At 43.5% G+C, this 27,997-nt stretch overlaps 1 protein-coding gene across 4 annotated transcripts in view; it reads left to right on the top strand.

Moving 5' to 3' along the window:
• Positions 1 to 27,997, top strand: part of nvl (nuclear VCP like) — a 131,612-nt gene that overhangs the window by 23,801 nt on the left and 79,814 nt on the right. For all 4 annotated transcript variants that reach the window (XM_060916860.1, XM_060916859.1, XM_060916858.1 and 1 more), the window contains exons 2-3: positions 12,560 to 12,630; positions 12,725 to 12,777. In XM_060916860.1, coding sequence (XP_060772843.1) covers positions 12,560 to 12,630; positions 12,725 to 12,777 — 124 coding nt within the window. The remainder of the gene's footprint in view (positions 1 to 12,559; positions 12,631 to 12,724; positions 12,778 to 27,997) is intronic.

Raw genomic sequence — 27,997 nt, 5'->3', positions numbered from 1 at the left:
CTCCACGCGGGACGCCATCACGATCCCCGCCCGTCGGCCTTTAGGCCTTCTGATAGACCAGGCATTCCATGACTTTGAACTCACCATTCCAGTCATTGGTGAGCTGCCAACGCCGGACACTCATTCCGATCCAGTGGAACCTCCCTGGATCACTCTTCCTTTCCACATGATCCGCATCGAACCTCACATCATGCTTTGCGACGAGCGCATAGTCATGACCAAAACTGACACCCCGAAACACATGCTGGTGTACGCTCTTGCCACGCAATCGAGCAACGACACCCCTGCAACTGAGGTCGTCGATTCAGCTCTAGGTGAACCGTACCCAGGCTTCGAACGAGAAGTTCAGCAACAGCTGGTGAAAGCTGACAGCCTGACCACGGACGCCCAGAGACGACAGCTCCGTGAACTGTTCTACGACTTCAAGGCGATCTGGGCGCGAGATTCCAATGACTGCGGAGTCACGGACATCCACACCGTCCGAATCCCAACAGATCCGAACGCTCCACCGACGTTCGTGCGGCAATACAAAATCCCGTTAGCCGCATACGACTCAATACAAGAAACACTGGACACTCTGCTGGAAAAGCAGATCATTCGTGAGTGTAACTCGACTTACAACTCCCCCTTATGGCCAGTGCTGAAACCGAACGGCAAGTGGCGTCTCACCATTGACTATAGGCAGCTGAACAAGCAAGTGCCCTTGTCAAGATGGCCCATGATCCATCTGGATCAAGAACTTGCCAAGGTGAAGGGTGCAAAGTTCTTCTCCACCGCCGACGTGGCGAGTGGATTCTGGACCATGTGCGTGGATCCAGCTGACCAGCACAAGCTGGCCTTTTCCTTTGGGAGCCGCCAGCTAACTTTCAACCGATGTCCGTTCGGCTACGCGAACTCCCCCGCTGAATTCAACATCTTCTTGCATAAGGCAATGAGCGATGCCGCAGCTCGTGGCAACTTGATCTATGTCGATGACATCCTCATTAGGTCACAGACTTTTGATGCACACCTCGAAGAGATACGCCATGTTCTGTCCCAGCTGTCCAGAGCAGGAGCGAAGCTCTCTGTCACCAAAGGGCAGTGGTGTCGCACCAAAGTTGAATACGTTGGACTGTGCGTCGGGCCAGATGGCATTGAACCCCAGTCAGGGAGGGTGCGGGCTATCCAAGATATCAAAGCCCCATCCAACGTACCCGAACTCAGGAGCTTCTTAGGGGTCTGCAACTACTCCCGACAGTTCATCGAGGACTACGCGGAGATAGCACGACCGCTCACCGAGCTCCTCCGGAAGGATAAACCCTTCCAGTGGAGTGAGCCTCAAGAACTCGCGTTCAAGAGCATGAAGCAGAAGCTCTGCTCTGCTCCCTGCCTCGCGTATCCCGACAAAGACAAACCGTTCTTCTTGGAGGCTAGTTTCTCCACCCACTGCCTGAGCGCTGCACTGTCACAGCAGCATGACAAAGATCGCCGTGTCGTAGCATACGCCAGTCGGCCCCTCAGTGCTGTGGAGTTGAAATTTTCAGACTGCGAAAAAGCCCTGCTGGCCACGGTCTGGGCCGTTGAACACTTTCGCAGTTACATTGGTGGCCAGAAGGTGGTGATAGAGACCAATCATCAACCGGTCTCGTTCTTGAACAGCCAGAGGCTGAGAGAGGGAAGAGTTTCGAACAGTCGCATCGCAGCTTGGATGATGGCACTACAGGGCTACGACGTCGAGGTGAAGTACGCCCAGAACCACAAGATGGCGCTTGGCCGAGGCCTGGCGGAATGCCAGCATTGCGACTGCGAGAATAGTCCGGATCAAACCGAACTAACAACCGTACCTGCTCTCCCCTCCGACCACCACTACTATGACGAGAACGTCTGCAAAGACCTCCCCACCGCTTACATAGATGGATGCTCATTCCATCATGAACGCAAAGTCCAAGCCGGTGTCGGTATCGTATGGGCGAACGGCCCTATACAAGGGAAATACCAACATCGACTCGGGGCTAAGACTAGCCAATATGCGGAGGTAGCAGCCGTGCTCATCGTCCTGCAACAAGCTGCCTGTGAGAACATCAAGCGGTTAGTCCTCTGCTCTGATTCAAATTATGCCAGGCATAGCTTCGTCTCACACTTTCCCTCGTGGAAGGTGCAGGACATGAAAAACGCAAGGGGCAAGGAAGTGAAACACTCCGAACTCTTCGTAGCATGCGATCGACTCGTAACCGAACAGGGAATGTGCGTCTATTGGAAGAAGGTGAAGGGACATTCTCAAGTCCCAGGACCTGACAAAGTCGGTAACGATGAGGCAGATGGCCTCGCCAAAGCGGGAGCCGTAGACGGCCCCCTTTGGGAATTCCAGCCGTCCTGGCTTCCCGAGACGCCACACCATAACGTAACCGCGATTACTCGCCGACAGGCTAGAGCAGGTCAAACTGACGCAGTACCCCAAGCAGGAACCGTGCAACTCGGCCGACTGCCCCAGGACGCCGACCTGGTGTCTATGCAGGAAAGGGATCCCGTGATCCACCAAATCCGTAAGTTCCTTGCGGACCCCGTGGCGTCCCCAATTTCCCCACAAGAGTTGCAACAGTCCCGAGACTTAAATCACCTTCACAATCTCAAAAACTGCTTAAAACTCGAGAAAGGACTCCTGGTGTACACACCACGCAACCAGGGACCTCCCCGGTGGGTCGTGCCCACAGATCATAGGGGGGTCATGTTGCAGTACGCTCACGACAGCCCGTGCGGGGGCCATAGGAACGCTCAGGCGACCTACCAGACACTCCAACAGATTGTCTATTGGCCCTTCATGATTCAGGACGTTACCGAGTATGTTAAAGGGTGCTTGATTTGCTGCCAATTCCGACCAGCCCAACCGTTGAACCGCGCCCCACTGCAAAGCAAAGGCATCTCATTCCCCTGGTCTAATCTCCAGATAGACTGGGTCGGACCGGTGCCGAAATCAGCTCGAGGTAATAAGTATCTCCTGACCGTCACTTGCGCGTTCACGAAGTGGGTGGAATGCTTGCCCGCCCCAAACGAAACCGCAGAGACCACCGCTCTCCTTCTTATGAACCATGTGTTCAGCCGTTGGGGCTTGCCCCTATCCATTGATTCCGACCGAGGTACTCATTTCACCGCAGAGGTCATGAGAGTGTTGTGGGAGATGCTCGGAGTCGAGGCAAAATTCCACATCGCGTATCATCCTCAGTCTTCCGGTCAGGTCGAACGCGCCAACCAAACCATCGTGAGCATGCTTCGCAAGTATGTGAGTCACCATGGCAAAGATTGGGACATCAAACTCCCTCTGGTGCTGATGGCCATTCGGTCCACTCCTCACCGCACCACCGGAGTCACCCCGTTCGAAATGATGACTGGCCGTGAAATGGTTCTTCCCTTACACCTCCTCTACCGACCAGAGGACCTAAGCGTTGCCACTGCGTACACCGCACACCAGTACGTCACCGACTTGCAACGCCACTTGCAGGCCACATTTGCGTGGGCCCAGGAACACCTCGAAAAGAGTGCAAAAGGACAGAAAGCTTACTACGACAGAAAGGCGACACACCGTGAGTACGAAGTAGGCGACAGAGTCCTATACTTCAATTTCACCAAACCGGTAGGAGTAGCCAGGAAATTCTTACCCCGTTGGTCCGGCCCTTTCGAAATCGTCGGTAAACTGTCCCCCGTCGCCTACCGCATCAAAACTTCGAAGCCCAGCCAGGCGCCTTCGTATAGATGGGTCCATAGCAACCAAATAAAGCTTTTGAGCAGTCCACACTCCATAGGGGGGTGGACAAACAGTAAGTTATAGCCTGCCCAACTTAGTTGCATGCCTCTCAATCCATAAGCGTGCATCTATAAGTAACCACCCTTGTTACCACTCAAATCGGAATAACAAACTCCTGTATGTTGCAGAAATCCAGGGTAGACTACTAACTCAACAGGAGGAGCTGCAGGGCCTAGGCAAAACCCTGCAGGGAACCATACTAACCGTTAACATGCATTCTACATTAATCAAGAACACAGTACATGCCGTAGACAGGCTAGCAGCAATCATGAGAAGCGAAGTCAAGTACGTCCGAGTAATCCGAGACCTAATGCAGGACCTGATGAGAGAAGTAAGTAGCTCTCTCAGCACCCTGAGTGGACGTAAAATCCCACCATATTTGATACCCCTCAGCATGGTTGACAGCATACTCCGATCTACTACCACGACTAACGTTTACTCATCACAGATTCATCTGGCTTATAGTCTTGGCAGTGCTATCCCCATTTTTGTGAACCCTCAAAACCTAGAAATAGGCTTCATCCTCAATCTCCCTGTTATTGAACGGCAAAACATATACAGAATCAAATCTGTCCTTAATGTAGGTTTCTGGAACAACGACGTACACGTACGTTTGCAGACACCTTCCACCATAGCCTATCACGATGACAACCCCTCTATCTACCTCGTCCCTAATTTAGACATGTGCACCTCTACCAAAGATATCCACTGGGTCTGCCCCAGCAATCCCTTTATCCGAGACACCACAGACCGTCTCTGTGGATTGACAAAAGTCCCCGAGCAGAAGTGTGCAGGCAAATTGTCTATTAAAGATGAAGGAATAGGAACTAGAGTAGAAAGAGCTGGTAATCGGTGGCTAATCAACACTCCCCAAACTGAGATTCTGGTATCATATGATCAACATAACACTGCCACTAGAATGAAGATCCCTAACGAAACCTCTCTCCTAAGTGTCCCACTAGGAGCCACTGTTCACGTGGGTGACATCACCCTCCATCACCTTAGCGCGGACCAGTATGAGACCGAGATAGAAATGCCCGATGCCTTCCCAGGTCACGAACTTGAGATAAACTCCACCCTCCAAGCACAACTACTGCTGGAAGGGACCAAAACCGTGCAATTCGATCTTAAGCCCACTGGCATCGCTACCACTTTCTTGAATAACCGCGCAAACCCTTCGTCCGATCAAGGATCTTTAATAAGCCGAATTGCGCTGGGATTTCTAGCTGGCGGTTGGGTTATCACAGTCTTCATAGCCATCACTCTACATAGGTACATACTGACACTACACCGCAAACTGGACAAAACGATCTACGCACCTGAGAAATTAGATCGTGGCATTGTCCGATTCTCCATCAGGCCTAAGGCCTCCACTAACTTTCTTGAAGAGTAGGCTTGCTAACACGCTAACTAACCCCTCTTTTCCATTTTCCTTTATGGAGTTTTGATTATTTTTGTTTGCTGTGTGAAATATTGTATGTAGAAGGTAGTTAAGTAGCCATAGTGTAATTGTTTTCATGTCCAAGTGCCTATGCTTTCATGCCCAAGTGCCTATGCATCTTATGGACTGTATGAAATGAATTGAACTGTTGAACTGTGTCTGAAAGACTTTTCACAGAAAGGACCCTTGGAACTACCTCATTGTGGAACTACCTCATTGTGGAACTACCTCATTGTGGATTACTAGGGACCGTGGGTCGCAGACTAAACACCATGTGCCCATAGGGTATCACTCCTTTCAGCGCCTATGGCCAAGGGGGGAATGTTGGTAACTCGCCAGCGCCCCCTATAACGATCCCACAATTTCCTTGCGCGCTCCACCCGGATGTGACGTGAAGTGGAACTGCTTTAACTGTATCGAGAGCGCCTCGATTCGCTCTCTCATGTTCTGACTACTGGAGTGGTCGGACGGACTGTAGGCACGCTCGCCTACAGTGTTGAGACTAACCGCTATTGTCTGAGAACAGCCTGTTCAAATTAGTTTCGGCCGAACTTTTGAACGACCCGCTAAGTTTCAGCGATACAGTGGTTTCGATTCTAAACCTTTGCAAAGTTTAACTACAGTTAAGTAGTTTTCCACGCTAAGAGGCATTTGCGGACAGCTTCGCTCCTCTCAGCCTTTTTCTCGTCGACGCATCACCGGAGGTTTCTCCTGAAGCACCGTGGGCCAGCTAGGCCTTCATCTCCCTGCTTCGTTAGCCGCGGTTGGACGCAACGCGCCGCTAACCTCCTCTCCTCGGACTGCGACCCTCAGCGCGGACATCGGAGAAAGAACTTCCATCGCATTGAGTAGGCACTTGGGCAAATTTTTAATTTGTAGCTTATTCAGATGGTTGTTAGGGTCATGTTTAAGCTTTGAGCTATTTAGCATACCCGCTCAGACACGGAAGGTGTTTGTTTGTTTTTATTGTTTGTTTGTTCGTTTTTATTGTTTGTTTTGGTTCTGTTTTTTTTTTTTCTTTGAACTTGTTAGACAGGGTATCTTGCATGATATCTTTCCTTAACTCCATTGCTAGCTTCCCTATCTGATTAGCAGCGCAGCGACAAGTTTGTTATTTTAAGCTCCGAGGCTAGACCGCTACAAGGCCTAGTTCTCTCCATCCAACACATATACACACTCTCTCACACTCTTTCTCTCTCTCTCTCTCTCTCTCGCGTTGAGTTCTTTGCCTAGATAGTCTGTTGGAAATTGTTGTTAAGTGCAGTGTTTGGATCCAGCTGTAGCGTGGTCAGATTCTCCTTAGCAACTTATTGCTAGCTGGTAGGCTTGTGTTCTCGACTAGGCCTGCAGGCGCCATTTTTCCGACGCCATTTTGATACCTTCCTCATTGAGTTACCTGTGATACGACACCTAGGCACTGACCGCCATTTTGTTTAAGCATTGCCAGAGTGGCTAGTCATTAGCATCTGCCCACAGATACCTACACAAAGCACACATTAGCCACAGAGCTAATCCTTTGTTCTATTTAGCTAACATTCCTTTGTTTTAGCTAACATTCCTTTGTTTTAGCTAACGACAAGCTAGGTCACACACACACACATGCATCGGCTTGCCCTAGCCTCACACACGCACACACAAGGGATTCTTTTCTTTTTCCTTCTATCTCTTTCTCTCTCTCTTTCCCTCAAATTTATAGTCCAGGTGTAATTGTTCCATTGTTTTGTCTTGTTATTACCTTTGCTGACATTGAATGTATTTTGAGTTTATTATTATTAGTGAGTAGTAGACAAATAAAAGCTAATAAAATTGAATTGCATTTTACTTGTTCCTGTTGTTTATTCACAAGGTCAACTATTTAGAACTCCTTTTTCCTTCAGAATTTAGCTTTTGTATACAACTGGGTTTCCCATCTAATACAGAGCTACCATTAATCTTGAATGTAACCATTCACGGTGAGTGTTAAGATTAATAATTTAAGATTTTATGAGACTGATCTTTATTTATAAATTGATTAATTTAATTATCAATTATTACATAATTTATAATTTAATTAATCCCAATTCAACCTACAGCAACGAGTGTTTTTGTTTTTTTTATCCAAATGAGAGTCGGAGCTTACCCGTCTGTGTTCTCGCTTCTTGAAGGCCGATCTTGTGGCTGATTGTTTTGGAACAATCTGACTTTCAGTTGTTCGTTCAGTTCTCCGTTCATTCGCTTTTTCCACGTAAGGGCGAGATATTGCTGCTGAGGCAAGCATATCCAGCAGAGAAATCAGACGGCTGGGCCACTCATTCTCCATTCTCTCCATACGGAGTACTCCGCCATTACTGCTTGGCTCAGGCAGTTACTAAAATCCAGGACGGGATGTCACCAGTTTTAGCAACAACCGCGGAGAGGTCACTGCCCGAGCGATATGTCCCGTCCCGGGTTTTTGCAACAACCTTCAGCTCACACTCCAGGAGAACTGGTGCAACTGAACTTGTATTCCTTTCTTTGTAGTTTTCTTTTCCTTTAATCGTTGGTACTACACCCTCTTTCAGTATGGGCTTATAGCCAACGCTCCTCAACAGATCAGAGGTCTCGTACAAGTCTTCAGTAAAATGTGCAGAGGAGAGACCACTGCGTAGGCGTCCAGTGTGCCCGTGAACTTCTCGCAAAACACATCCAAATCTTTGCAGTTTGAACATTCTTGGTCCATGAATGCAACGTAAATCCACCTTCTGTCGTGTTGCTGCACCCGCCAGCAACACATCTACGTGGCATGGTGATAAATTAGCTCAAAATGGAGGATCGGAGTTGCAGTCAGCTCTGTGTTTTAGTATAGCGGAAATGGCGATGAGACCGATAGACTTCCTGCTGTGACGTCACAGATGTCCAGATCATTCACTCAGACCGCTACCTGTATGAATAATTTTAATCGTAAAAATGACTATATTAGATTTATTGTTAACGCTTAAAACTATTCCTGTGCCATTCTTGAGGTCTCAAGGCATTTATAAACAAAAAGTGAGCCCATGGTTCTGCGTATCTCCTTTAAGGCCCTGTCCACACGGCAATGGATTCAGGTGAATCTGATAAAATTGTTTATCATTTCGGCCTGGTGTCCACACGGCACCGGCGTTTTGGGTGCCCCAAAACGAAATCTTTTGAGAACGGGTTCCAGAGTGGAAAAATCTGGCAATGGCCCCGTTGCGAAGTTGTCTGGATGAGTAGAACGGATTTGTTTACGATGACGTCCCAACCACATGACTGTGAGTGCTTCACGCCGGGTAGAAGTGTAACGAACTCGATGCGAGTTGTCAACAAATCCCATAACTTTGTTCATGAAACGCACTTACAAAATATTTTCACTGTGAATATTTATTGTGTAATGGTGCAAAGTGAGAGAGAGAGAGAGAATAGCCCTTAGCCCTTATGTGGCTAATGCTACAGAAGAAGGGGTTTATGTGCATGCGTCTACTACTTCTATTGTTCTGGTGTCTCCGATGGGACCGTCTTACAGCGCACCTAGAGGTGTGGCATGTGTATTGCATTGTTTTCAGCAAGCGCTGCGTTGCCATATGTACCTGAAATTTTACTGATCCGTTGCCCATGTGGACGTGATATTTAAAAAAAAAAATCTCGTTGCCGTTGTCGTGTGGATGTAGCCTAAGTATCTCAGGGTCTTGTTCAAGAGTGGGGGGGGGGTTGATGATTGATGATGGTGTGCTGGAGCAAGGGCATCAGACATTTTGACAGCCAATGTCCAGTGTTCTCCCCAGAACGCTTTTGTGTGTCAGGGCTGACATGCTTTAAATTTGCCGACATGCAATTTATTTATTTATTTTTTCTCCGGCACTTGCTGAAAAGTCACATCACGTTCCTGCCTTGTGATGTTTGTTTGGGGTATAATTTGAAAGAAAATCAGTGTTTTGGGCCGGTTTGCTGCTATGATGCACTCAGGCAGACCGGAAATACCCCTGGGAAATCCCCAATCACAACAAACGCCCTCAGTCACTTTGTTGCTGCTCTGGTCCCATGACGCTTCGGTGGGTGGGCGAGATCGTGGTTTATGGCTTTTGTGTGGTGGGTATACATCTGAGTCATTCCAAGCTAACCTACACATCATAGTCATTTTTTCATGCCAAACCCAGACGTAGTTAACAATAGGGGCCAACTTTCCTTTCCAGCCAGCAGCCTTGAGGAAGCCAAAAGCCTAGCTCTGAACAGGCCAGAAATCAAAACTGTTCATCTGAAGTAGTCACAAGCATATTTAACCTGTAGAAGTGACCTTATGTGCACTTTGAATAGAGACATTTTATCTTGCATACAAACCGAAGGATCTGCAGCTGATAACATTTTGGAAAACTTTGTTCACCAAGTTGAACTAAGGACCACTTTATTCTGTGCATTATGTGGGAGTTTAAAAATAAATAATAATAAATAGATACAACTTTTGCACTTTGTTTCATACTGGTGGAGGTACTCGTCACGGAAGTCACATTTTTTCGGTCACGGAAGTCACAGACTTCCAGTGCTCTCCAAGGTCAGCAATTTACTAATTTATGATGGCTTGCTTAATTTTGGAATCTCTAGACTTCCCCCTGGTATACTGTGTGAGACAAATGGTACATCTCTTCCAGAAGGCTACGAACTGGATAAAACATTTCTTCAGTCAATATTTTTGAGGATGTAGCTGTCACGGAAGTCACATTTTCCTCCTGGTTTTTTTTGTATGAAAATGTAGTTAGAAATGAAAAAAATGTTGGCTATACTAAGGAGCTGTATAATGTCCATGAAATAAATGCATAACATTTTAAATTTGTTCTGGAATTTATGGGCCATAGATTGACTTCAACCAAATTTGAGTAGCTTTCATCACGGAAGTCGCCTTGGATTGGCTGATCTCCACATTTCCATCATGCCGAAAAGAGGCACGAATGGCGCTCCGCTCCCCATAGAGTCATATTTTCGACAGCTAAATGAGAGTTGGACAGAAGAGCCAGAAAGGGAAGAGGAAAGCCGTGAAACCAAAACCGAAGTTTGAAGTATTAAGTGCAGTGTGTGAAATATCTTGAAAATCAGAAATGGCCAACAGGGCTCTTAACTTTTCAGTGTTCATGGCCAGCATTAAAAGTTGATGGCCAGTGTGAATGTATGACCCTCGGATGCCTGATGCACATCTAGTGTGTGTTTTTTGAAGTTCTGTGAGCCCAACACAAGAGGAGCATTTGCATACTTGTGATATTTGTCAGTTTTCAGTCCGGGTTTTCTAACAGCGTACGGACCATAAATTGAACGGCAAGGTCGGCAAAACATCTGTTTTTGTGTATTTGAGTACAACAACCAATTGCATGTCTGCAGCCAACCTGGTTTAAATGTCCTCTCCTGCTTTTCTTCCTCATATCGCTTCTTAGTAGCTTTGATTTCTTCTTCTGTTTTCTTCTGCTTCACTTTTTTCTCAGGCAAATCCAGAAACTTCCACATGATTGTCACGAAAAGGCGAAAAAGCGCACTCCTGTAGAATCTCGTGCCACAATGTCGGCAAAATGTCATGTGATAAACTGGTCATTTAAGAGATGGCAGCTGATTCGCTTTCGTTTTACAGATTTGTGACGTATCTGACAAAATAACCAATGAAAACAATCCTTGCAAAAGGTGGAAGTGTCGTGTTAGGGACATGGTAATACAAGCGTGAAATTGTCAAGTGTTAGGGACATAGTAATACAAGCATGAAACCATCAAAATGTACATTCACGGGCGGGCCAATGTTTGTGGCATGATGGACTCGCTACTTTTTATAGTTTATGGCCCAACGAAAAAGTTGATAGCGTCGGGCTACCGGGCACGCGGTAATTTCGCACACTGATTAAGTGGGCCTAAGTATAAAGGTGCTACTCAAGACTGGCATTTGTGCAGTAAATGCAGTCTGCAGGTGTTATTATTATTTTTTTTTTTAACTGCAACAGAACTCATTTAAACTTTTGGTTAGTGGTGTTCTGGCAGCGGTTCAGGTAGTAAAACAGCATTATTATACACTACGTTGTTGTCGGATGATGACTTTATTTATTGCTCATGTGAACCCCATGCTGCAAACCACTACATCACAGACCTCCATTTGTCGTAGCAACCTTTTCAACCATGTTAACAGTAAAAAGTGACAGTGTCCGTACCACCATAAAATGCTCCTAAAAGTCACCAAATGGGCTCCCTTTTTTCAAAAATTTCCCTGCGGGCCGTACAGGGTGGCCTGTGGCCACCCAAAAGTTCAGGCTTTATTTTAATCCTGGGGAGAACACTGAGGATCTAGTTACAGACCCTGCTCTTTGGCCTGTGTCTGTCCAACAACTTGATCAAAGTCTGATATTCATTGTATAAGAAAAGCACATTTAGCTAGCAAGCTTTTAGATATTTCGACTGACCTGTTTTTAAGCTGTTCAGGCTTTCGTCTAAACCGGGGAACAGGGACGCTGCGCCCTCTTACTCTCGGCATGCGCCCCCTTACCGAAATGCCGATTGAACCCCAAGTCGCACTTAGACCATCCACTTGTATACTACTGGACAACATGCAATTTTTCTCAAAACGATCTTTTCTCCATGAAAACATCCCAGCAACACCACGTGACAAATGTGTCTGATCATCAAATACGTTATAATTACTCCAAAAATATTCCAATCATAGTAGATACACAGCCAGACGGTGCAAAAACAATCCGAATTGGCGTTTTCCAGACTGAGGCGCCATGTTTAGTTGTTTACTTGTCGCGGCTGCTCTCGCGAGATTTGACATGGGTTACATACAAGGTCAGCTGACTTGTAGAGCGAGAGTTCTCGAGACTGAATGACCTTTCACCCACCGGTGCGGGAGTTTTTGACAGAAGTAGTTCGCTAGTTGTTTTTGTTGACACTTGAGCATTTAAAGATGTCATCCTGCGGCACGAAACAGAAGAAAGCCAAAGACTGTCCGGGACAGAAGAAGATTACTTCTTTCTTTTTCAATGTTGACAGACAATTTGTTACAATTTCCCTGTCAGATAGCCTCAGAATGTCCCATTGTAGCCTCAATTTTTCAAAGGCTTCGCACGGCGGGGGGGGACGACAACCGGTCGCTTCGCTCCCTTGCCATGGTGAGCGCCCTCATACTAAATTTTTCTAAAAAAAAAAAAAACCCTGCTGTTGAACTACTTGACATGAGTTTTGCAGGCAGTAAGCCAGCGCAAGGTTAGAAGATAGCATAAATAAAACATTCCATGCAAAATGACTGCAGTTAAGGTAAACATATAGGATATTCTGGAATAATTTTCTGAACTATTGTCTGATTGAACTGATGAACAAATATGGTACAATTCTGTATTCTACAGTACCTGAAATCCCAAAACAGCCGGTATGTTGATGTTGCCGAAATGGCCGCAGACCTTCAGCGACAGTACAGGTGAGATACAATAAACTATTTCATCATTACATCCTAAAAGTGTAATAAGAATGACTGACTCACTTGTGTTGTGAACGGTTGTTTGTTTTTACAGGCTGGATTATGGTCGAAGGAACAAAACAGCTTTTAGGATACAAGTTGAAAAAGGTGAATCCAATACAGCTTTTCAAGTGGAATGATTTGAGCTCTGTTTACACCTTGGCTTAAGATGCAGCTAGCATTTACCCACATTTAAAAAAAATAAAATAAGTAAACGTATATGGGTGGCACGGTGGTGTAGTGGTTAGCGCTGTCGTCTCACAGCAAGAAGGTCCGGGTTCGAGCCCCGTGGCCGGCGAGGGCCTTTCTGTGCGGAGTTTGCATGTTCTCCCCGTGTCCGCGTGGGTTTCCTCCGGGTGCTCCGGTTTCCCCCACAGTACAAAGACATGCAGGTTAGGTTAACTGGTGACTCTAAATTGACCGTAGGTGTGAGTGTGAATGGTTGTCTGTGTCTATGTGTCAGGCCTGTGATGACCTGGCGACTTGTCCAGGGTGTACCCCGCCTTTCGCCCGTAGTCAGCTGGGATAGGCTCCAGCTTGCCTGCGACCCTGTAGAACAGGATAAAGCGGCTAGAGATAATGAGATGAGATGAGAAGTAAACGTATATAGGACAAGCTCTAGACTATAAGAATAAGCTCTTTATTTTCAGACACCTCAACCCATATTACAAAGTCACCCTTGTGTTTCTTAGTCATCATTAATCATCCATATGTAATGTGAAATACAGTGTCTTGCAAAAGTATTCCTCCCCCTTGGTGTTCGTCCTGTTTTTCTGCGTTACAAGCTGGAATTAAAATGGATTTTTGGGGGGTTAGCACCATTTGATTTACACAACATGCCTACCAGTTTATAGGTGAAAATTGTTGTTTTACTGTGACACAAACAATAAGATGGGGGGGGAACCCTCAGAAATCTGGAGTGTGCATATGTATTCACCCCCTTTCATATGAAACCCCTAAATAAGAGCTGGTCCAACCAATTCACTTCATAAGTCACATAATTAGTTGATTAAGATCCACCTGTGTGCAATCAAAGTGTCACATGATCTGTCACATGATGTCTGTATAAATCAACCTGTTCTGGAAGGACCCTGACTCTGCAACACTACTAAGCAAGCAACATGAAAACCAAGGAGCCTCCAAACAGGTCAAAAACAAAGTTGTGGAGAAGTATAGATCAGGGTTGGGTTACAAAAAATATCCCAAACTTTGAATATCCCAGGGAGCACCATTAAGTCCATTATAGCAAAATGGAAAGAATATGGCACCACTACAAACCTGACAAGAGAAGGCTGCCCACCAAAACTCACAGACCGGGCAAGGAGGGCATTAATCAGAGATGCAACAAAGACACCAATGATAACACTGAAGGAGCTGCAAAGATCCACAGCGGAGATGGGAGTATCTGTCCATAGGACCACTTTTAGCTGTACACTCCACAGAGCGGGGCTTTATGGAAGAGTGGCCAGAAAAAAGTCACTGCTTAAGAAAACACATTTGGAGTTTACCCAACAGCATGTGGCAGACTCCCCAAACACATGGAAGAAGATTCTTTGGTCAAATGAGACTAAAATTGAACTTTTTGTCCATCGTGGGAAATGCCATGTGTGGTGCAAACCCAACACCCTGAGAACACCATTCCTACAGTGAAGCATGGTGGCAGCAGCATCATGCTGTGGGGATGTTTTTTATCTGCAGGGACAGGAAAGCTGATCAGGGCTGAAGGAAAGATGGATGGCACTAAATACAGGGCAATTCTGGAGGAAAACCTGTTTGAGTCAGCCAGAGGTTTGAGACTGGGACGAAGGTTCACGTTCCAGCAGGATAATGACTCTAAACATACTGCTAAAGCTACACAGGAGTGGTTTAAAGGGAAACATTTAAATGTCTTGGAATGGCCTAGTCAAAGCCCAAACCTCAATCCAATTGAGAATCTGCGGCATAACTTGAAGATTGCTGTACACCAACACAACCCATCTAACTTGAAGGAGTTGGGGCAGTTTTGCCTTGAGGAATGGGCAAAAACCCCAGTGGCTAGATGTGCTAAGCTAATAGAGACAAGCCCCAAGAGACTTACAGCTGTAATTGGCTCTATAAAGTATAGATTTTGAGGGGGGGGGGGGAATACTTATGCACACTCCAGATTTCCGTTTTTTCATCTTAATTATTGTCTGTGTCACAATAAAACAACAGTTTGCACCTTTAAAGTGGTAGTCATGTTGTGTAAATCAAATGGTGCTCACACACCCCCCCCCCCCCCCCCAAATCCATTTTAATTCCAGCTTGTAATGCGACAAAACAGGACAAACACCAAGGGGGATGAATACTTTTGCAAGACACTGTAATTTTAGGTCACAGTGTCGGATCAACAGCTTTAGATATCGAGATTACGTCCTTAGCATTCATGGTCAACAGCTCCTTAATTTCTGCCTTGTTTATAAATCCAAGAGTCCCAGACATTTTTTTCCCATTCTTGTTTTTTTTTTTAAATAAATAAACACTTTCCCCCTATTTTCAGATTGTTATAGGATGATTAGGGCTTGAGGTGTCGTCATTCTCAGTAATCGGTTTCTGTTCCTAAATATTATCTTGAAATTGTCTTGTCTCAACCCAGTTGATTTCTTTATCAACCTTGCCAACTCTAGCTTGTAATCAGATTTCAGCCTTTCACTAGTAATCACTGTTGAACCCCTGTGTAAATTTGCAAATGTGAAAGTCTTTTAGCTCATTCCCTACTAGTACACACTACATGGCCAGAGGTTTGTGGACACCTGACCATCGCACCCACATGTCGTCCTTTCCTAAATTGTAACCGCAAAGTTAAAAGCACAGAATTGTCTAGAATGTCTTCGTATGCTGTAGAATTATAATTTCCATTCACTGGAACTAAGAAGCCCGAACATGTTCCGTCATGGCAGTGCCCCTGTGCACACAGTGAGGTTTATAAAGACATGGTTTGCTAACGTTGGTGTGGAAGAACTCAAGTGGCCTGCACAGAGCCTTGACCTCAACCCCACTGAACACCTTTGGGATGAACTGGAATACTGACTGCACCATAGGCTTCCTCACCAAACATCAGTGCCTGACTTCACTACTGCGCCCACAACCATGCTCCAAAACCTGGTGGAAAGCCTTCCCAGATGAGTGCAGGTTATTATAACAGCAAAGGGGGACTACATCAGGGGCGATTTCTCAGAGACAACAAGGGAAACCGAGCTTCCCCTAAAATTCTCTCCCCAAACTGTGGCGTCTACGACGTTGAATTCTCATTAAAACAATAACTTGCATAACATAATATATGCCCAAGATTGTATTTATGTTCATAACTATCCTGTAACTTATTTGAGTGATGTCTGACGAACTTGCAGTTCGCTACGAGAATCACCTTTGCTGCCAGGCTGTAACCTTTCTTATTTCAATGGGCTCTATGGACTGGCAGCAGTGTTGCCAGATTGGGCGGTTTTAAGTGCATTTTGGCAGGTTTTGAACATATTTTGGGATGGAAACCGTCAGCAGTATCTGGCAACACTGACTGGCAGCCGGGTATCCGTTGCAGTCTACGAGACGGCTCTGAACAGCCAATTTCGGCTAGTTGTTATTGGTTAAAATCAACAAAATCGTCACTTCCAGGGAAGCTGGGCTTCTCTGGGACTAAACGAGACAGTGGGAGGGACAAGAAGCCGGGCTGATAAAGGATTATTGGAGGTAGTGTTTGAAAGACATGAGGAGGGCGGTACTTCGGCGAGGAACACGGAAGTATGATCAGTCAGTCCCTAGCGGATGTCGAGAAAGTGTAGTCGTGTGCTAAAGTGCTGTCCGAATTTCTTTTCATATAAACGTTTCTTCTCATTGATGTCTCTGTACATTACTCTGTAAATAAATGTAAATATTACTCGTTGTGCTCCGTTAACTTTCATCCATTCTATCAGTTTGATCATTCGTGAATTCACTCGTTTATTTCATTTGTAGTTCAATCTGGTTGTAGACTAGCTTGAGCCTTATTGGGATCTGCAGTGCTAGCTGCTAACAGAAATGGGTAAAGTCTCTGGAAAGCACAACCAGCTGGTATGACAGGGTCACAGACCATTTTCTGGAAAAGGAGCGGAGGGCAGAATTTGTGTATAAATAGTGTTCATGTTCATGAATCTGAAGTGTGTATATTGTTCAGTAATGTTAAGAGAATGGTGGGCTCTGTGTTATAGGTTATACCTGGGTATGATATTCAAGGTTGTGTGTGTTGCATAGCCTACCTGGTTATGAATTTCCAGACTGTGTTGCAGAAGATGTTCAAGGATGTGTTGCACAGCTAGGTGTTGTGTTAAAGACTCTGTGTTGCATATCAGGGTATGATGTTCAAGGCTCTTCGTTGAATAGCCAGTGATTTTTGGATGTTTGATATTTTTGATTAAGGATATGAGGCACTAGCCTGGCAAGCCAGACTATAACATGAAATGTACAAGCAAAAATACTTTCTACCACTAGGTAGGGTTGTCTAGTTCACTATGCTAATGGGGCACACCTTTCTATGCTTTGATATCCGGCCTACAGGTTTTACGATGAATGCGTAAAATAGGCTTCCTCTGTTTTAAAAACCAGCAGCCGCCACTGGACTACATCTGGAATGGGATGTTCAACAGGTACAGTGGTATGGAAAAGTTTGGGTACCCCTGGTCAAAATTGCTGTTCCTGTGAACAGTTAAGCAAGTTGAAGATGAAATGATCTCCAAAAGGCATGAAGTTAAAGATGACTCATTCCCTTTATATTTTAAGCAAAACCTTTTTTTTATTTTCGTCTTTTACATTTTCAAAATGACAAAAAAGGAAAAGGGCCTGACGCAAAAGTTTGGGCACCCTGCATGGTTAGTACCTAGTAACAACCCCCCCCCCCCCTTGGCAAGTATCACAGCTTGTAAACACTTTTTTTGTATCCAGCTAATAATCTTTCAGTTCTTACCTGGGGGATTTTCACACATTCGTCCTTGCAAAAGGCTTCCAGTTGTACAAGTTTCTTGGGCTGTCTTGCATGCACTGCTCTTTTGAGATCTATCCACAGATTTTCAATGATGTTTAGGTCAGGGGACTGTGAGGGCCAGGGCAAAACCTTCAGCTTGTGCCTCTTGAGGTATTCCATTGTAGATTTTGAGGTGTGTTTTGGATCATCGCCTTATTGTAGGACCCATCCAGGGCTCGAAATTACCTTTTTTTCTTTGTGTCCCCCAGTGGTCCCGAATTCTGTGTTGTATTGTCCCAAATGGAAGCAATAGTGTCCCCATTTTTTTCCTCTCTGAAATAACCAGTGGTTAATATTAGATAGATAGATAGATAGATAGATAGATAGATAGATAGATAGATAGATAATTCTTTAATGACCACACTGCAAGCAGGTGGAATTTGTTTTCAATACAGCATGGTACAGGTTCCAACATATAACATAAAGACTAGGGACACAACCTAAGACAACATGAATATCATACATACAGATAGACACAGACAATTCCAACATCAAACAATTTTCAGTCCATGATCAATGTTTATCTGCAAGAGTTCAAAAGTTGTATGGCAGTAGGGATAAAACTATTTTTAAAGCGTGTTGTTTTGGTGGCAATTGACCTGTAGCGCCTTCCAGAGGGCAGAAGCTGAAATGCATAGTGTGCAGGGTGAGTGGGGTCTGAGACAATTTTGTGGGCTCTGCATACTGTTCTTTTGTGATGTAGTGATTCCAAGGATGGAAGGGGAGAGCCATAGCATTGCATATTATCATATGAAGTTACTATTATATTTGTAACTATGCGATTTTGAACCCTTTATATCATTTTTACAATAAGTCACAAAACACAAGTGACACATGTCCTATAGACCCCTTTCACTGACGTCACCCGAAACCGGAAGTAAACAGACCCTGCGCCATTTTGGAAGACCAACAAACTCGTGATAAGGGGATAATAACGGCAGTGGCATGTGAACCCATGAGAATAAAGTGGAGTGGCAAACGACTTAAACAAACAAATCTGAGCTGTTTTATTTATGATTTATTGGCCCAACAGTAGACTTGAAAGAAACCTGTGTGAGACTTGGCAAAAAACTGTGGATATAATGGATAAGTCTGTGCATGATCTGCGGACACTTTGAGGTAAGCAAACGCAAGAAATTCAGATTTAAAACATGCTAAATTGGCCCCAAGTTGATAACTGTATGAGGAGCAAGCCTCCCAGACTTCTACAATTTAATAATAATAATAATTTAGGATGGTTTGGGGCTTGCTCGCTGCTGCCAGGTTGGTTGTTGAGTAGCCTGACTTTTTTTTTTTCTTGCGTGTGGTATCATTGTTGACGTGAGGTTGTGTTTTGAACATGCCAATGCGGACACGATTTCCCCTGATGAGTTATGACTTCAGACGCGATGCGTGTGTGGAGGTGTGGAGTCCGCGTGATATGTGCGTAAGATAGGCTTCTCATGTGTTTGGAGATCCGCACTCCGAGACAAGCGCAAGCACATACACCCCCAAGGGAAAAAAAAGGGGCCCCCCGAAAATATCCGCATAGTTCGAACACTGAGTGTAGGCACTGGGTGTAAACAACAAATAGTTTACAATGTCTGGGTAGCAAACAGATGGCAGAATTGGTGTCCGGTCCTCCTTATGTTTCCATTCTCCCTTGCCCCGAGTCTTATCATATGGGTCAAACCCATCAATCACAGCCAGTTTCTCCACATACCGTGCCCTTTCTGCAGCTGGTAATGTACTCACATAACCAGAATTATCATCCATCGTGTCACTTTACTCTCGCTCGTACTTTGTTTTATATTGTGAGTGCATGTACTTGGTCTTCCAATATGGCGCCTAACAAAATCTCGCGGCGCAGTGACGTCATGTGAAAGGGGTCTATACATCATCTACTTCAAAATTAGTTATTGCATTTTCAGTTTATTAAACTTTGGCGATCTCACTGTATGAATAGATACCCGTTTATTTAACGGGGCCAACTAGCTCATTCAGAAAATGTTTCAACTCACTACATCTGCGGTACACTTTAGTTGAAAATAAGACCCCTTTTATGTTCATTTAATCTACTTATACCTTGAATATCTGTTGGCATATATAAGGCCAACTTATCATTTTCACCATGACTGTTATCCATTTTTATGTAATATACCTGTTGCCCCATTCAGAGATGTTTTGAAAGCCATCAGCCATACCATCAATGGATGAAATGCCCTTGAGCAAGGCACCGACCCCAACATTGCTACAGGGACTGTAACACTGTAAAAAAAAAAACTGTAAAGTCACTTTGGATAAAAGTGTCATATCATATAAGTGCAAACAAAGCAATGTAATGCAAGTTTTTTATTGTAACCTTTAGTCATAGAAATCATTTACATTATTTACAGTGACTTTTCTGATTTTGCAGTCACAGCGCAGCCACGTTTATAATGGCAGTCTATGAGGCTGAGCGCCCGTCCTCTCCTCACTTTCAGCCTTCTCATGCAAAAACTCGTTTTTAACTCGCTCTAGTGACCTCAATTTTTACACTACAGACAAAAAAATTACATCACCGTGTTCAGGAGAGCCTTGTGGCACTCAATGTGAAAGAATTTTGTGAATATATCCTTCCGTTTTCGTATAAATCCCCGTTGTTTGGAGGGAGCGCTCTGAGCAATTACTGCCCTTTCTGTGTCTCTCAGCGCAGCGCGCGGGTGGGGGAAGGGCTGCTTGCTCTCTCACACACATACATACATACACACACACACACACACACACACAGGAGGGACGGGCTGCTCCTTCTCAGAGAGACACAGGCTTGTCGCCTCAAGGCAAATCATTCATTCACAGGGTGCAGCCTGAGCTTTCCATTGTCCCGGGATTGTTCCAGATATGATAATTTTGTGTCCCGATGACATTTTTTATGGTCCCCGGGACATCGGGACACCGTTAGTTTCGAGCGCTGGACCCATCCTCTTTTTAACTTCAACTTTTTTACAGATGGTGTGATTTGTGCTGGTACTTATTCGAATCCATGCTTCCCTCGACCAATGAAATGTGCCCTGTGCCACTGGCTGCAGCACAACCCCAAAGCATGATTGATCCACACCCATGCTTCAGAGTTGGAGAGGTGTTCTTTTCCTGGAATTTGGCACCCTTTTTTCTCCAAACATACCTTTGCAAACTGTGGCCAAAAAGTTCTATTTTGATTTCATCAGTCCACAGGACTTGTTTCCAAAATGCATCAGGATTATTTAGATGTTCATTTGCAAACTTCAGACGCTGAATTTTGTGGCTAGGATGCAGGAAAGGTTTTCTTCTGATGACTCTCCCATGAAGGTCGTATTTGTTCAGGTGTCGCTGCATAGTAGAACAGCACACCACCACTCCAGGGTCTGCTAAATCTTTCTGAAGGTCTTTTGCTGTCAGACAGGGTTTTTTTTTATTTGCCTTTCTAGCAATCCAACGAGCAGTTCTTTCAGAAAGTTTTCCTCATCTTCCAGACCTCACCTTGATCGCCACTGTTTCTGTTAACTGCCATTTCTTAATAACATTACAGTCTGAGGAAACAGCTACCTGAAAACATTTGTAGCCTTCTCCTGCTTTGTGAGCATCAATTATTTTATTATTCAGAATGCGAGGGAGTTGCTTAGAGGAGCCTATGGCTGTTGATTTTAGGGACAAGTTTGAGGAGTCAGAGAATTTATACAGCTTTGAAATCTGCATCATCTGACCTTTCCTAACGAAGAATTTGAACAAGCCACAGCTCAATAAGCTAATTAAGGTCTGGAACCTTGGTAAAAGTTACCTGAGAACTCAAATGTATTGGGGTGCCCAAACTTTCACATGGTGTTCCTTTTCTTTTTTCACTCTCCAATTGTACAAAACAAAAATAAGACACAAATTTTGCAGAAAATGCTGAAAAGAAATGTCGTCTTTACCTTTATGCCTTTTGGTGATCAGTTCATCTTCTGCTCACTTAACTATTCACAGTGACAGACATTTTCAGTAAGGGTGCCCAAACTTTTTCATGCCACTGTATATATGGGTATAATGCTCAGGTGTCTATAAACATTTTGCCATATCATGTATGTGATTAATTTGCCTCTCTAGTTGCCTTGACAAATGTTTTTAATTGAATGTGATTTTCACCATGTGCATTATACAGAAAGTTATTGCCCCATTAATCACATTGTGTTCTGTTTAACGCTTAATCACCAAATTTGTTTAAACAAATTTTTCTAGCTTGACAGCAATGTAGGCATCTACTGACTGTCTACACCAGCCTTTCTCAACCAGGGTGCCGTCTGGCTTCGTTAGGGGTGCCGTCAAAAAATTATATATTCTAACATTGAAATAAATAAAACGAATTAAAATTCCAAAAAAAACGATAGTTACACTAATGCAGATCATCGCTGCCTCATGCATCATCAAAATTTGTCTCACGGCCCCCTTTCCCATGTCACGTCGTCACTGCTGGGGTCAGTGTATGGCCATCGTGACTGCGTATATTTTTATATGGGGTGCCTTGAGAATTTGCATACTTCTGAATTGTGCCGTGACTGAAAAAAGGTTGAGAAACGCTGGTCTACACCACTGTTTCTCAACCACTGGGCCGCAAAGCGCCATCTAGTGGGCCGCACATTTTTTTCAAGTTTGAAACAAAAATACTAAATAGTTCAGTAGTGTCCCAAATCTGGTAGCTGGTTTGATGTACACCTTTCAAGTGGAAGAAATACATTTAAGAACAAGTCTTTATTTTGTCACTTTCCTCCTCTACATTTAACCTGCGCATGTGCACACACAGAGATAAATAAATACGTTTGTGGGTAAAATATATGGTTCTGTGATGCCTGCTGGAAGAGAAGAGCAGGGAGGATTAAGAATCGAGCGGCGGTGGTTTGTTTACACCCGATAATAAAACTTGTAGCGTCCTAACAACAATCGCAAAGATGCGTACAAAAAGCCCAGAAATTCCTCCTTACCCAGGCAAAAACAATACAGGATTTATCTTGTAGTGTCCTGATCCCCAGATCTTTAACCCAGCCACATATAAAAAGTTGTACGCCTCTATGCTCTTCCAGGTTTTCATCTGTGTGTTCGTGTAGAACGATGTCTGCAGCACCAGGTAGTTTGAGATGTCGGGGAACTCAACGTATGGATAATTTTCCAGCTCATAATAAATGAATAACTTTATTTAAACATAAGTTGATCAGCAGAGCTGGTGGGGTCGTGCATGTACAAATAATTACAAATACAAAAGACTAAAAATATGTACAATCTTAAAAAAACCCTTAAAATCTGTTGATTATATGTTAATTATCTTAACATTAAGTTAATTAATAGTATGCATAACTATTGTCTTTGTATTTAGTTCTAGCTACAATAGGATCAAAATTGATTATACTAATGTCAAATTTATCGAGTAAAGCTTTTTCATAGGAAAAATCCTTCTTTGTTAATGTGTAAGGATCTAATCCCACTGAGTGGTTTTTATATCGATGTCTTGAGTGTACTTCTTGATTTTAATAACTTGCTTGTTTGCTGAACACAAACATGGCAATAAGTTCTTGTGTTAATGGACCAGACTCCACTTTTGGATCATTAATCCCTTTTGACTGAGAATGACCTGCATGCGGTTTGGCTTCTGGCACATCCATACAGTTTTAAATACAATACCTACAATTAAAAACAGTTTGTATTTATTGCATTCATTTAATTCCTGGGCTCCCATCTGTAACAGGGAGTGATGTTGCATCCCATTAGTACACTTTACAATAGATTATTAGATTCTAATAGAATAGATGAGCCAAAATAATTGGGGATCTTTTTTAATGGGCCTCGACTCGTTACAATTATGAATAGGTGGGCCTTAAAGCAGAAGAGGTTGAGAACCCCTGCTCTACACTCTACCTTATTTCAATGATTCAGAGGGGAAATAAGATCCAATCCCTAGGCACATAACAATTCACGATTTGACTCCCGATGTTGGGTTCACAATTTGATTTTCCCATGAGATTAAAAAAAAAAATTAAAGCTTTTTTTACCAAAAAATGTAACATATTTATTTTCCTATTCTTTATCAACTTCAATATTCCTTTTGTTAAATTAAAAAAAAAGAAAAGAGAACTTTTCTGTTTAATTTATTTAATCACGAAAACATTATTTACCCATGTTTGTAAAGCTTGGAGTAAAATAATAGCCTATGAACTAAAATATTCCATTTATTAAAATAAAATGTTAATAACAAATTGGCCTTTTCTTTAAACATTTATGAATATTTCTACTACTTCCACTTTCTTCTCTTTCTTTTTTTTAAAGCTTTCAGCAGTCTCTAAAAAGAGCTCTGATTTCTTGTTAAATCTGTATGTACAGTTAATGACACAACAGCTTTTTCCCCATTTTAGATCTGTTTTTTTCTTTTTGTGTGTTTGTGCAATATTAGAGCTGTCTTATTTCCGCCTAGGGTGAAGTCATGTGTATTTCTGCTATTGTATGCTATCGTCATAAATTCGTATCACGATTTTATCATTGTACTATACATCATTACATGCCTACCAATCACAAAGTGCAATTCAGGTGGTGAGATGTAAAATTAAGATGAGGCCATGTTCATTAGAGTAACATAAGGGGTAAACTTTACAATGAGGCTCCATATACAGTAGTAAGCAATGAAACAAATGTACAGTGGTGCTTGAAAGTTTGTGAACCCTTTAGAATTCTCTAGATTTCTGCATAAATATGACATAAAACATCATCAGGTTTTCACACAAGTCCTAAAAGTAGATAAAGAGAACCCAGTTAAACAAATGAGACAAAAATATTATACTTGGTCATTTATTTATTGAGGAAAATGGTCCAATATTACATATCTGTGAGTGGCAAAAGTATGTGAACCTTTGTTTTCAGTATCTGGTGTGACCCCCTTGTGCAGCAATAACTGCAACTAAACGTTTCCAGTAACTGTTAATCAGTCCTGCACACCAGCTTGGAGGAATTTTAGCCCGTTCCTCCGTACAGAACAGCTTCAACTCTGGGATGTTGGTGGGTTTCCTCACATGAACTGCTCGCTTCAGGTCCTTCCATTGGATTAAGGTCAGGACTTTGACTTGGCCATTCCAAAACATTAACTTTATTCTTCTTTACCCATTCTTTGGTAGAACGACTTGTGTGCTTAGGGTCGTTGTCTTGCTGCATGACCCACCTTCTCTTGAGATTCAGTTCATGGACAGATGTCCTGACATTTTCCTTTAGAATTTGCTGGTATAATTCAGAATTCATTGTTCCACCAATGATGGCAAGCTGTCCTGGCCCAGATGCAGCAAAACAGGCCCAAACCATGATACTACCACCACCATGTTTCACAGATGGGATAAGGTTCTTATGCTGGAATGCAGTGTTTTCCTTTCTCCAAACATAACGCTTCTCATTTAAACCAAAAAGTTCTATTTTGGTCTCATCCATCCACAAAACATATTTCCAACAGCCTTCTGGCTTGTCCACGTGATCTTTAGCAAACTGCAGATGAGCAGCAGTGTTCTTTTTGGAGAGCAGTGGCTTTCTCCTTGCAGTCCTGCCATGCGCACCATTGTTGTTCAGTGTTCTCCTGATGGTGGACTCATGAATATTAACATTAGCCAATGTGAGAGAAGCCTTCAGTTGCTTAGAAGTTACCCTGGGGTCCTTTGTGACCTCGCTGACTATTACACACCTTGCTCTTGGAGTGATCTTTGTTGGTCGACCACTCCTAGGGAGGGTAACAGTGGTCTTGAATTTCCTCCATTTGTACACAATCTGTCTGACTGTGGATTGGTGGAGTCCAAACTCTTTTTAGAGATGGTTTTGTAACCTTTTCCAGCCTGATGAGCATCAACAATGCTTTTTCTGAGGTCCTCAGAAATCTCCTTTGTTCATGCCATGATACACTTCCACAGATGTGTGTTGTGAAGATCAGACTTTGATAGATCCCTGTTCTTTAAATAAAACAGGGTGCCCACTCACACCTGATTGTCATCCCATTGATTGAAAACACCTGACTCTAATTTCACCTTCAAATTAACTGCTAATCTTAGAGGTTCACATACTTTTGCCACTCACAGATATATAATATTGGATCATTTTCCTCAATAAATAAATGACCAAGTATAATATTTTTGTCTCATTTGTTTAACTGGGTTCTCTTTATCTACTTTTAGGACTTCTGTGAAAATCTGATGATGTTTTCAGTGATATATTTATGCAGAAATATCGAAAATTCTAAAGGGTTCACAAACTTTCAAGCACCACTGTAGTTGGTTATCAGTCACTGTGTATATACTTAGTGTTAACAAAAGTCTCTGTTTTACAATTTATAGTAAGTGACATAGAACATAATTATGGTGAAGTAATGCTTACTCTGTGCTATTATTTTAAGTGTTCCTAACTGGCATGTGTCGTCAAATCATCATGGGTAATGGTTACATGACCTACTGTATATTTAAAGAGAATTCATTAATGTTTGATCGTGCTATGCTTATATTCAAAATAATAAACGAAAAGTTATGAAACATGTAAATGTGCTTGAAAAGAAGAATCAGTATGAAGGCCACAAAGTGTCCACTTTTAGCAAAAAGTAGTTTTAGGTTGGATGATGGACAAGTAAGTGGTGGGTCATCGGCTTAAACGACTATCTACAACCCCAAATCAGAAAAATTTTGGGACGGTATGTTGAAATTAAAACTGAAAACAATGATTTGTAAATAATCTTTGACTTGTATTGCACTCAAAACAATACACCATTACATTATTTCGAATAAACAATAAAATATCACATAAGCACTTATTTCAATTTTGATTCTTGTAACACATTTAAAAAAAAAAAAGTATTTCCCATTTTGTAATGTTGCCATTCTTTCTCATAACACTAATGCCGCTTTTCCATTACCAACGCGGCTGAGTTGGGCTGAGCCGTGCCGTGCTGAGTTGGGCTGAGTCGAGCTGAGTGGGGCTGCTGGAGTTGCATTTCGACTACAACCGCGCTGAACCGTGCTGGCTGGAAGTGGGTGGACACATTGGTTGGAGTTAGCGAAAGTGGGTGGACGTCACGTGATGTCGTTAGGCGGCGCAAACAGTGACATCAGTGACCTTTTAAGCGGTAGTCTCACGACCCGGATAGTAAACAATAAACATGGAGGACATGGAGTCGTTAGTGTTGCTGGTCTTGGTGCTGTGGCTTGTTGTCACCGACAACGGCAACAGATACTGGCAAGAGCGTATAGATGAGGTGAGGCACATAAGGCTTCAGAAATTCTCGTAATTCGTAATTCTTCTTCCGGGTTTACGGTGTTTACAGATCCCAGCGTGCTCGCGGGGTGTGTGTGGGCATGTGAGGACACTCCTCCTCACCAATCAGTGCACAGGGGAGTGTCTCCTCACACCCCAGCCCCACTCGGCTCGGTTGGGCTCACTTCAGCCCCACTCCAAAACCGTGCGAGTTTTGGGTGCTAAGCAGGGCTGAAGCGAGCTGAGTCGTGATGCTCTGAGGTAGTCGAAACGCGAGCCGTGTTGGGCTGAAGTGAGCTGAAAAAGGGTAGTGGAAAAGGGCCATAAGATGTTTAGGGACTGAAGACATCAAGTAATGAAGCATTTCAGATGTTATTTTGTCCCATTCTTCCCGAACACAGGTCTTAAGGTGTGTAACAGTACGGGGTCGGCGTTGTCATATTTTTTGTTGAAAAATTCGCCACACGTTCTCTATTGTGGACAGAGGGGACAGACAGCCATGCCTTTGTAATGTGTGCAGAATGTGGTTTTGCATTGTCTTGTTGAAATCTCCCTGGAAAAGATGGCGTCTTGAAGGCAGCATATGTTGCCCCAAAATCTCAATGTACTTTTCTGCATTAATGCTGCAATCACAGAAAGGATAATTAAATTTATTATGGATAAAATTAGCTCATATATTTTAAAATCTTTATTTTTCTGTAAAACTGCTTTGTGACAATGTCTGTTGTTAAAAGCGCTATACAAATAAACTGACTTGACAGAAGTGTAAGTTACCTTTGCCAAGGGTACTGACAACCCCATACCATGACAGACCCTTGTTTTTTGACTTGTTACTGGGAACAGTCTGGATGGTCCTTTTCGTCTTTGGTCAGGAACACATGGCATGCCAAGTTTTAACTGGGAGTTGTGGATGTACCTCTTTATTGTAGTGCTTGATAAAGGTTTTGAAAAGTAACCCTGAGCCCATGTGGTTATATCAGCAAAAGATGAATGATGGCTCTTGATTCAGTGCCATCTGAGGGGTCAAAGATCACAGGTGTTCAGCTTAGGCTTGTGCCCTTTCCTTTTATGAATGAATGAATGAACCCT

The sequence above is a fragment of the Neoarius graeffei genome, chromosome 3, assembly GCF_027579695.1.
Source record: "Neoarius graeffei isolate fNeoGra1 chromosome 3, fNeoGra1.pri, whole genome shotgun sequence".
NCBI lineage: Eukaryota > Metazoa > Chordata > Actinopteri > Siluriformes > Ariidae > Neoarius > Neoarius graeffei.
This window is presented reverse-complemented; position numbering and strand designations above follow the sequence as displayed.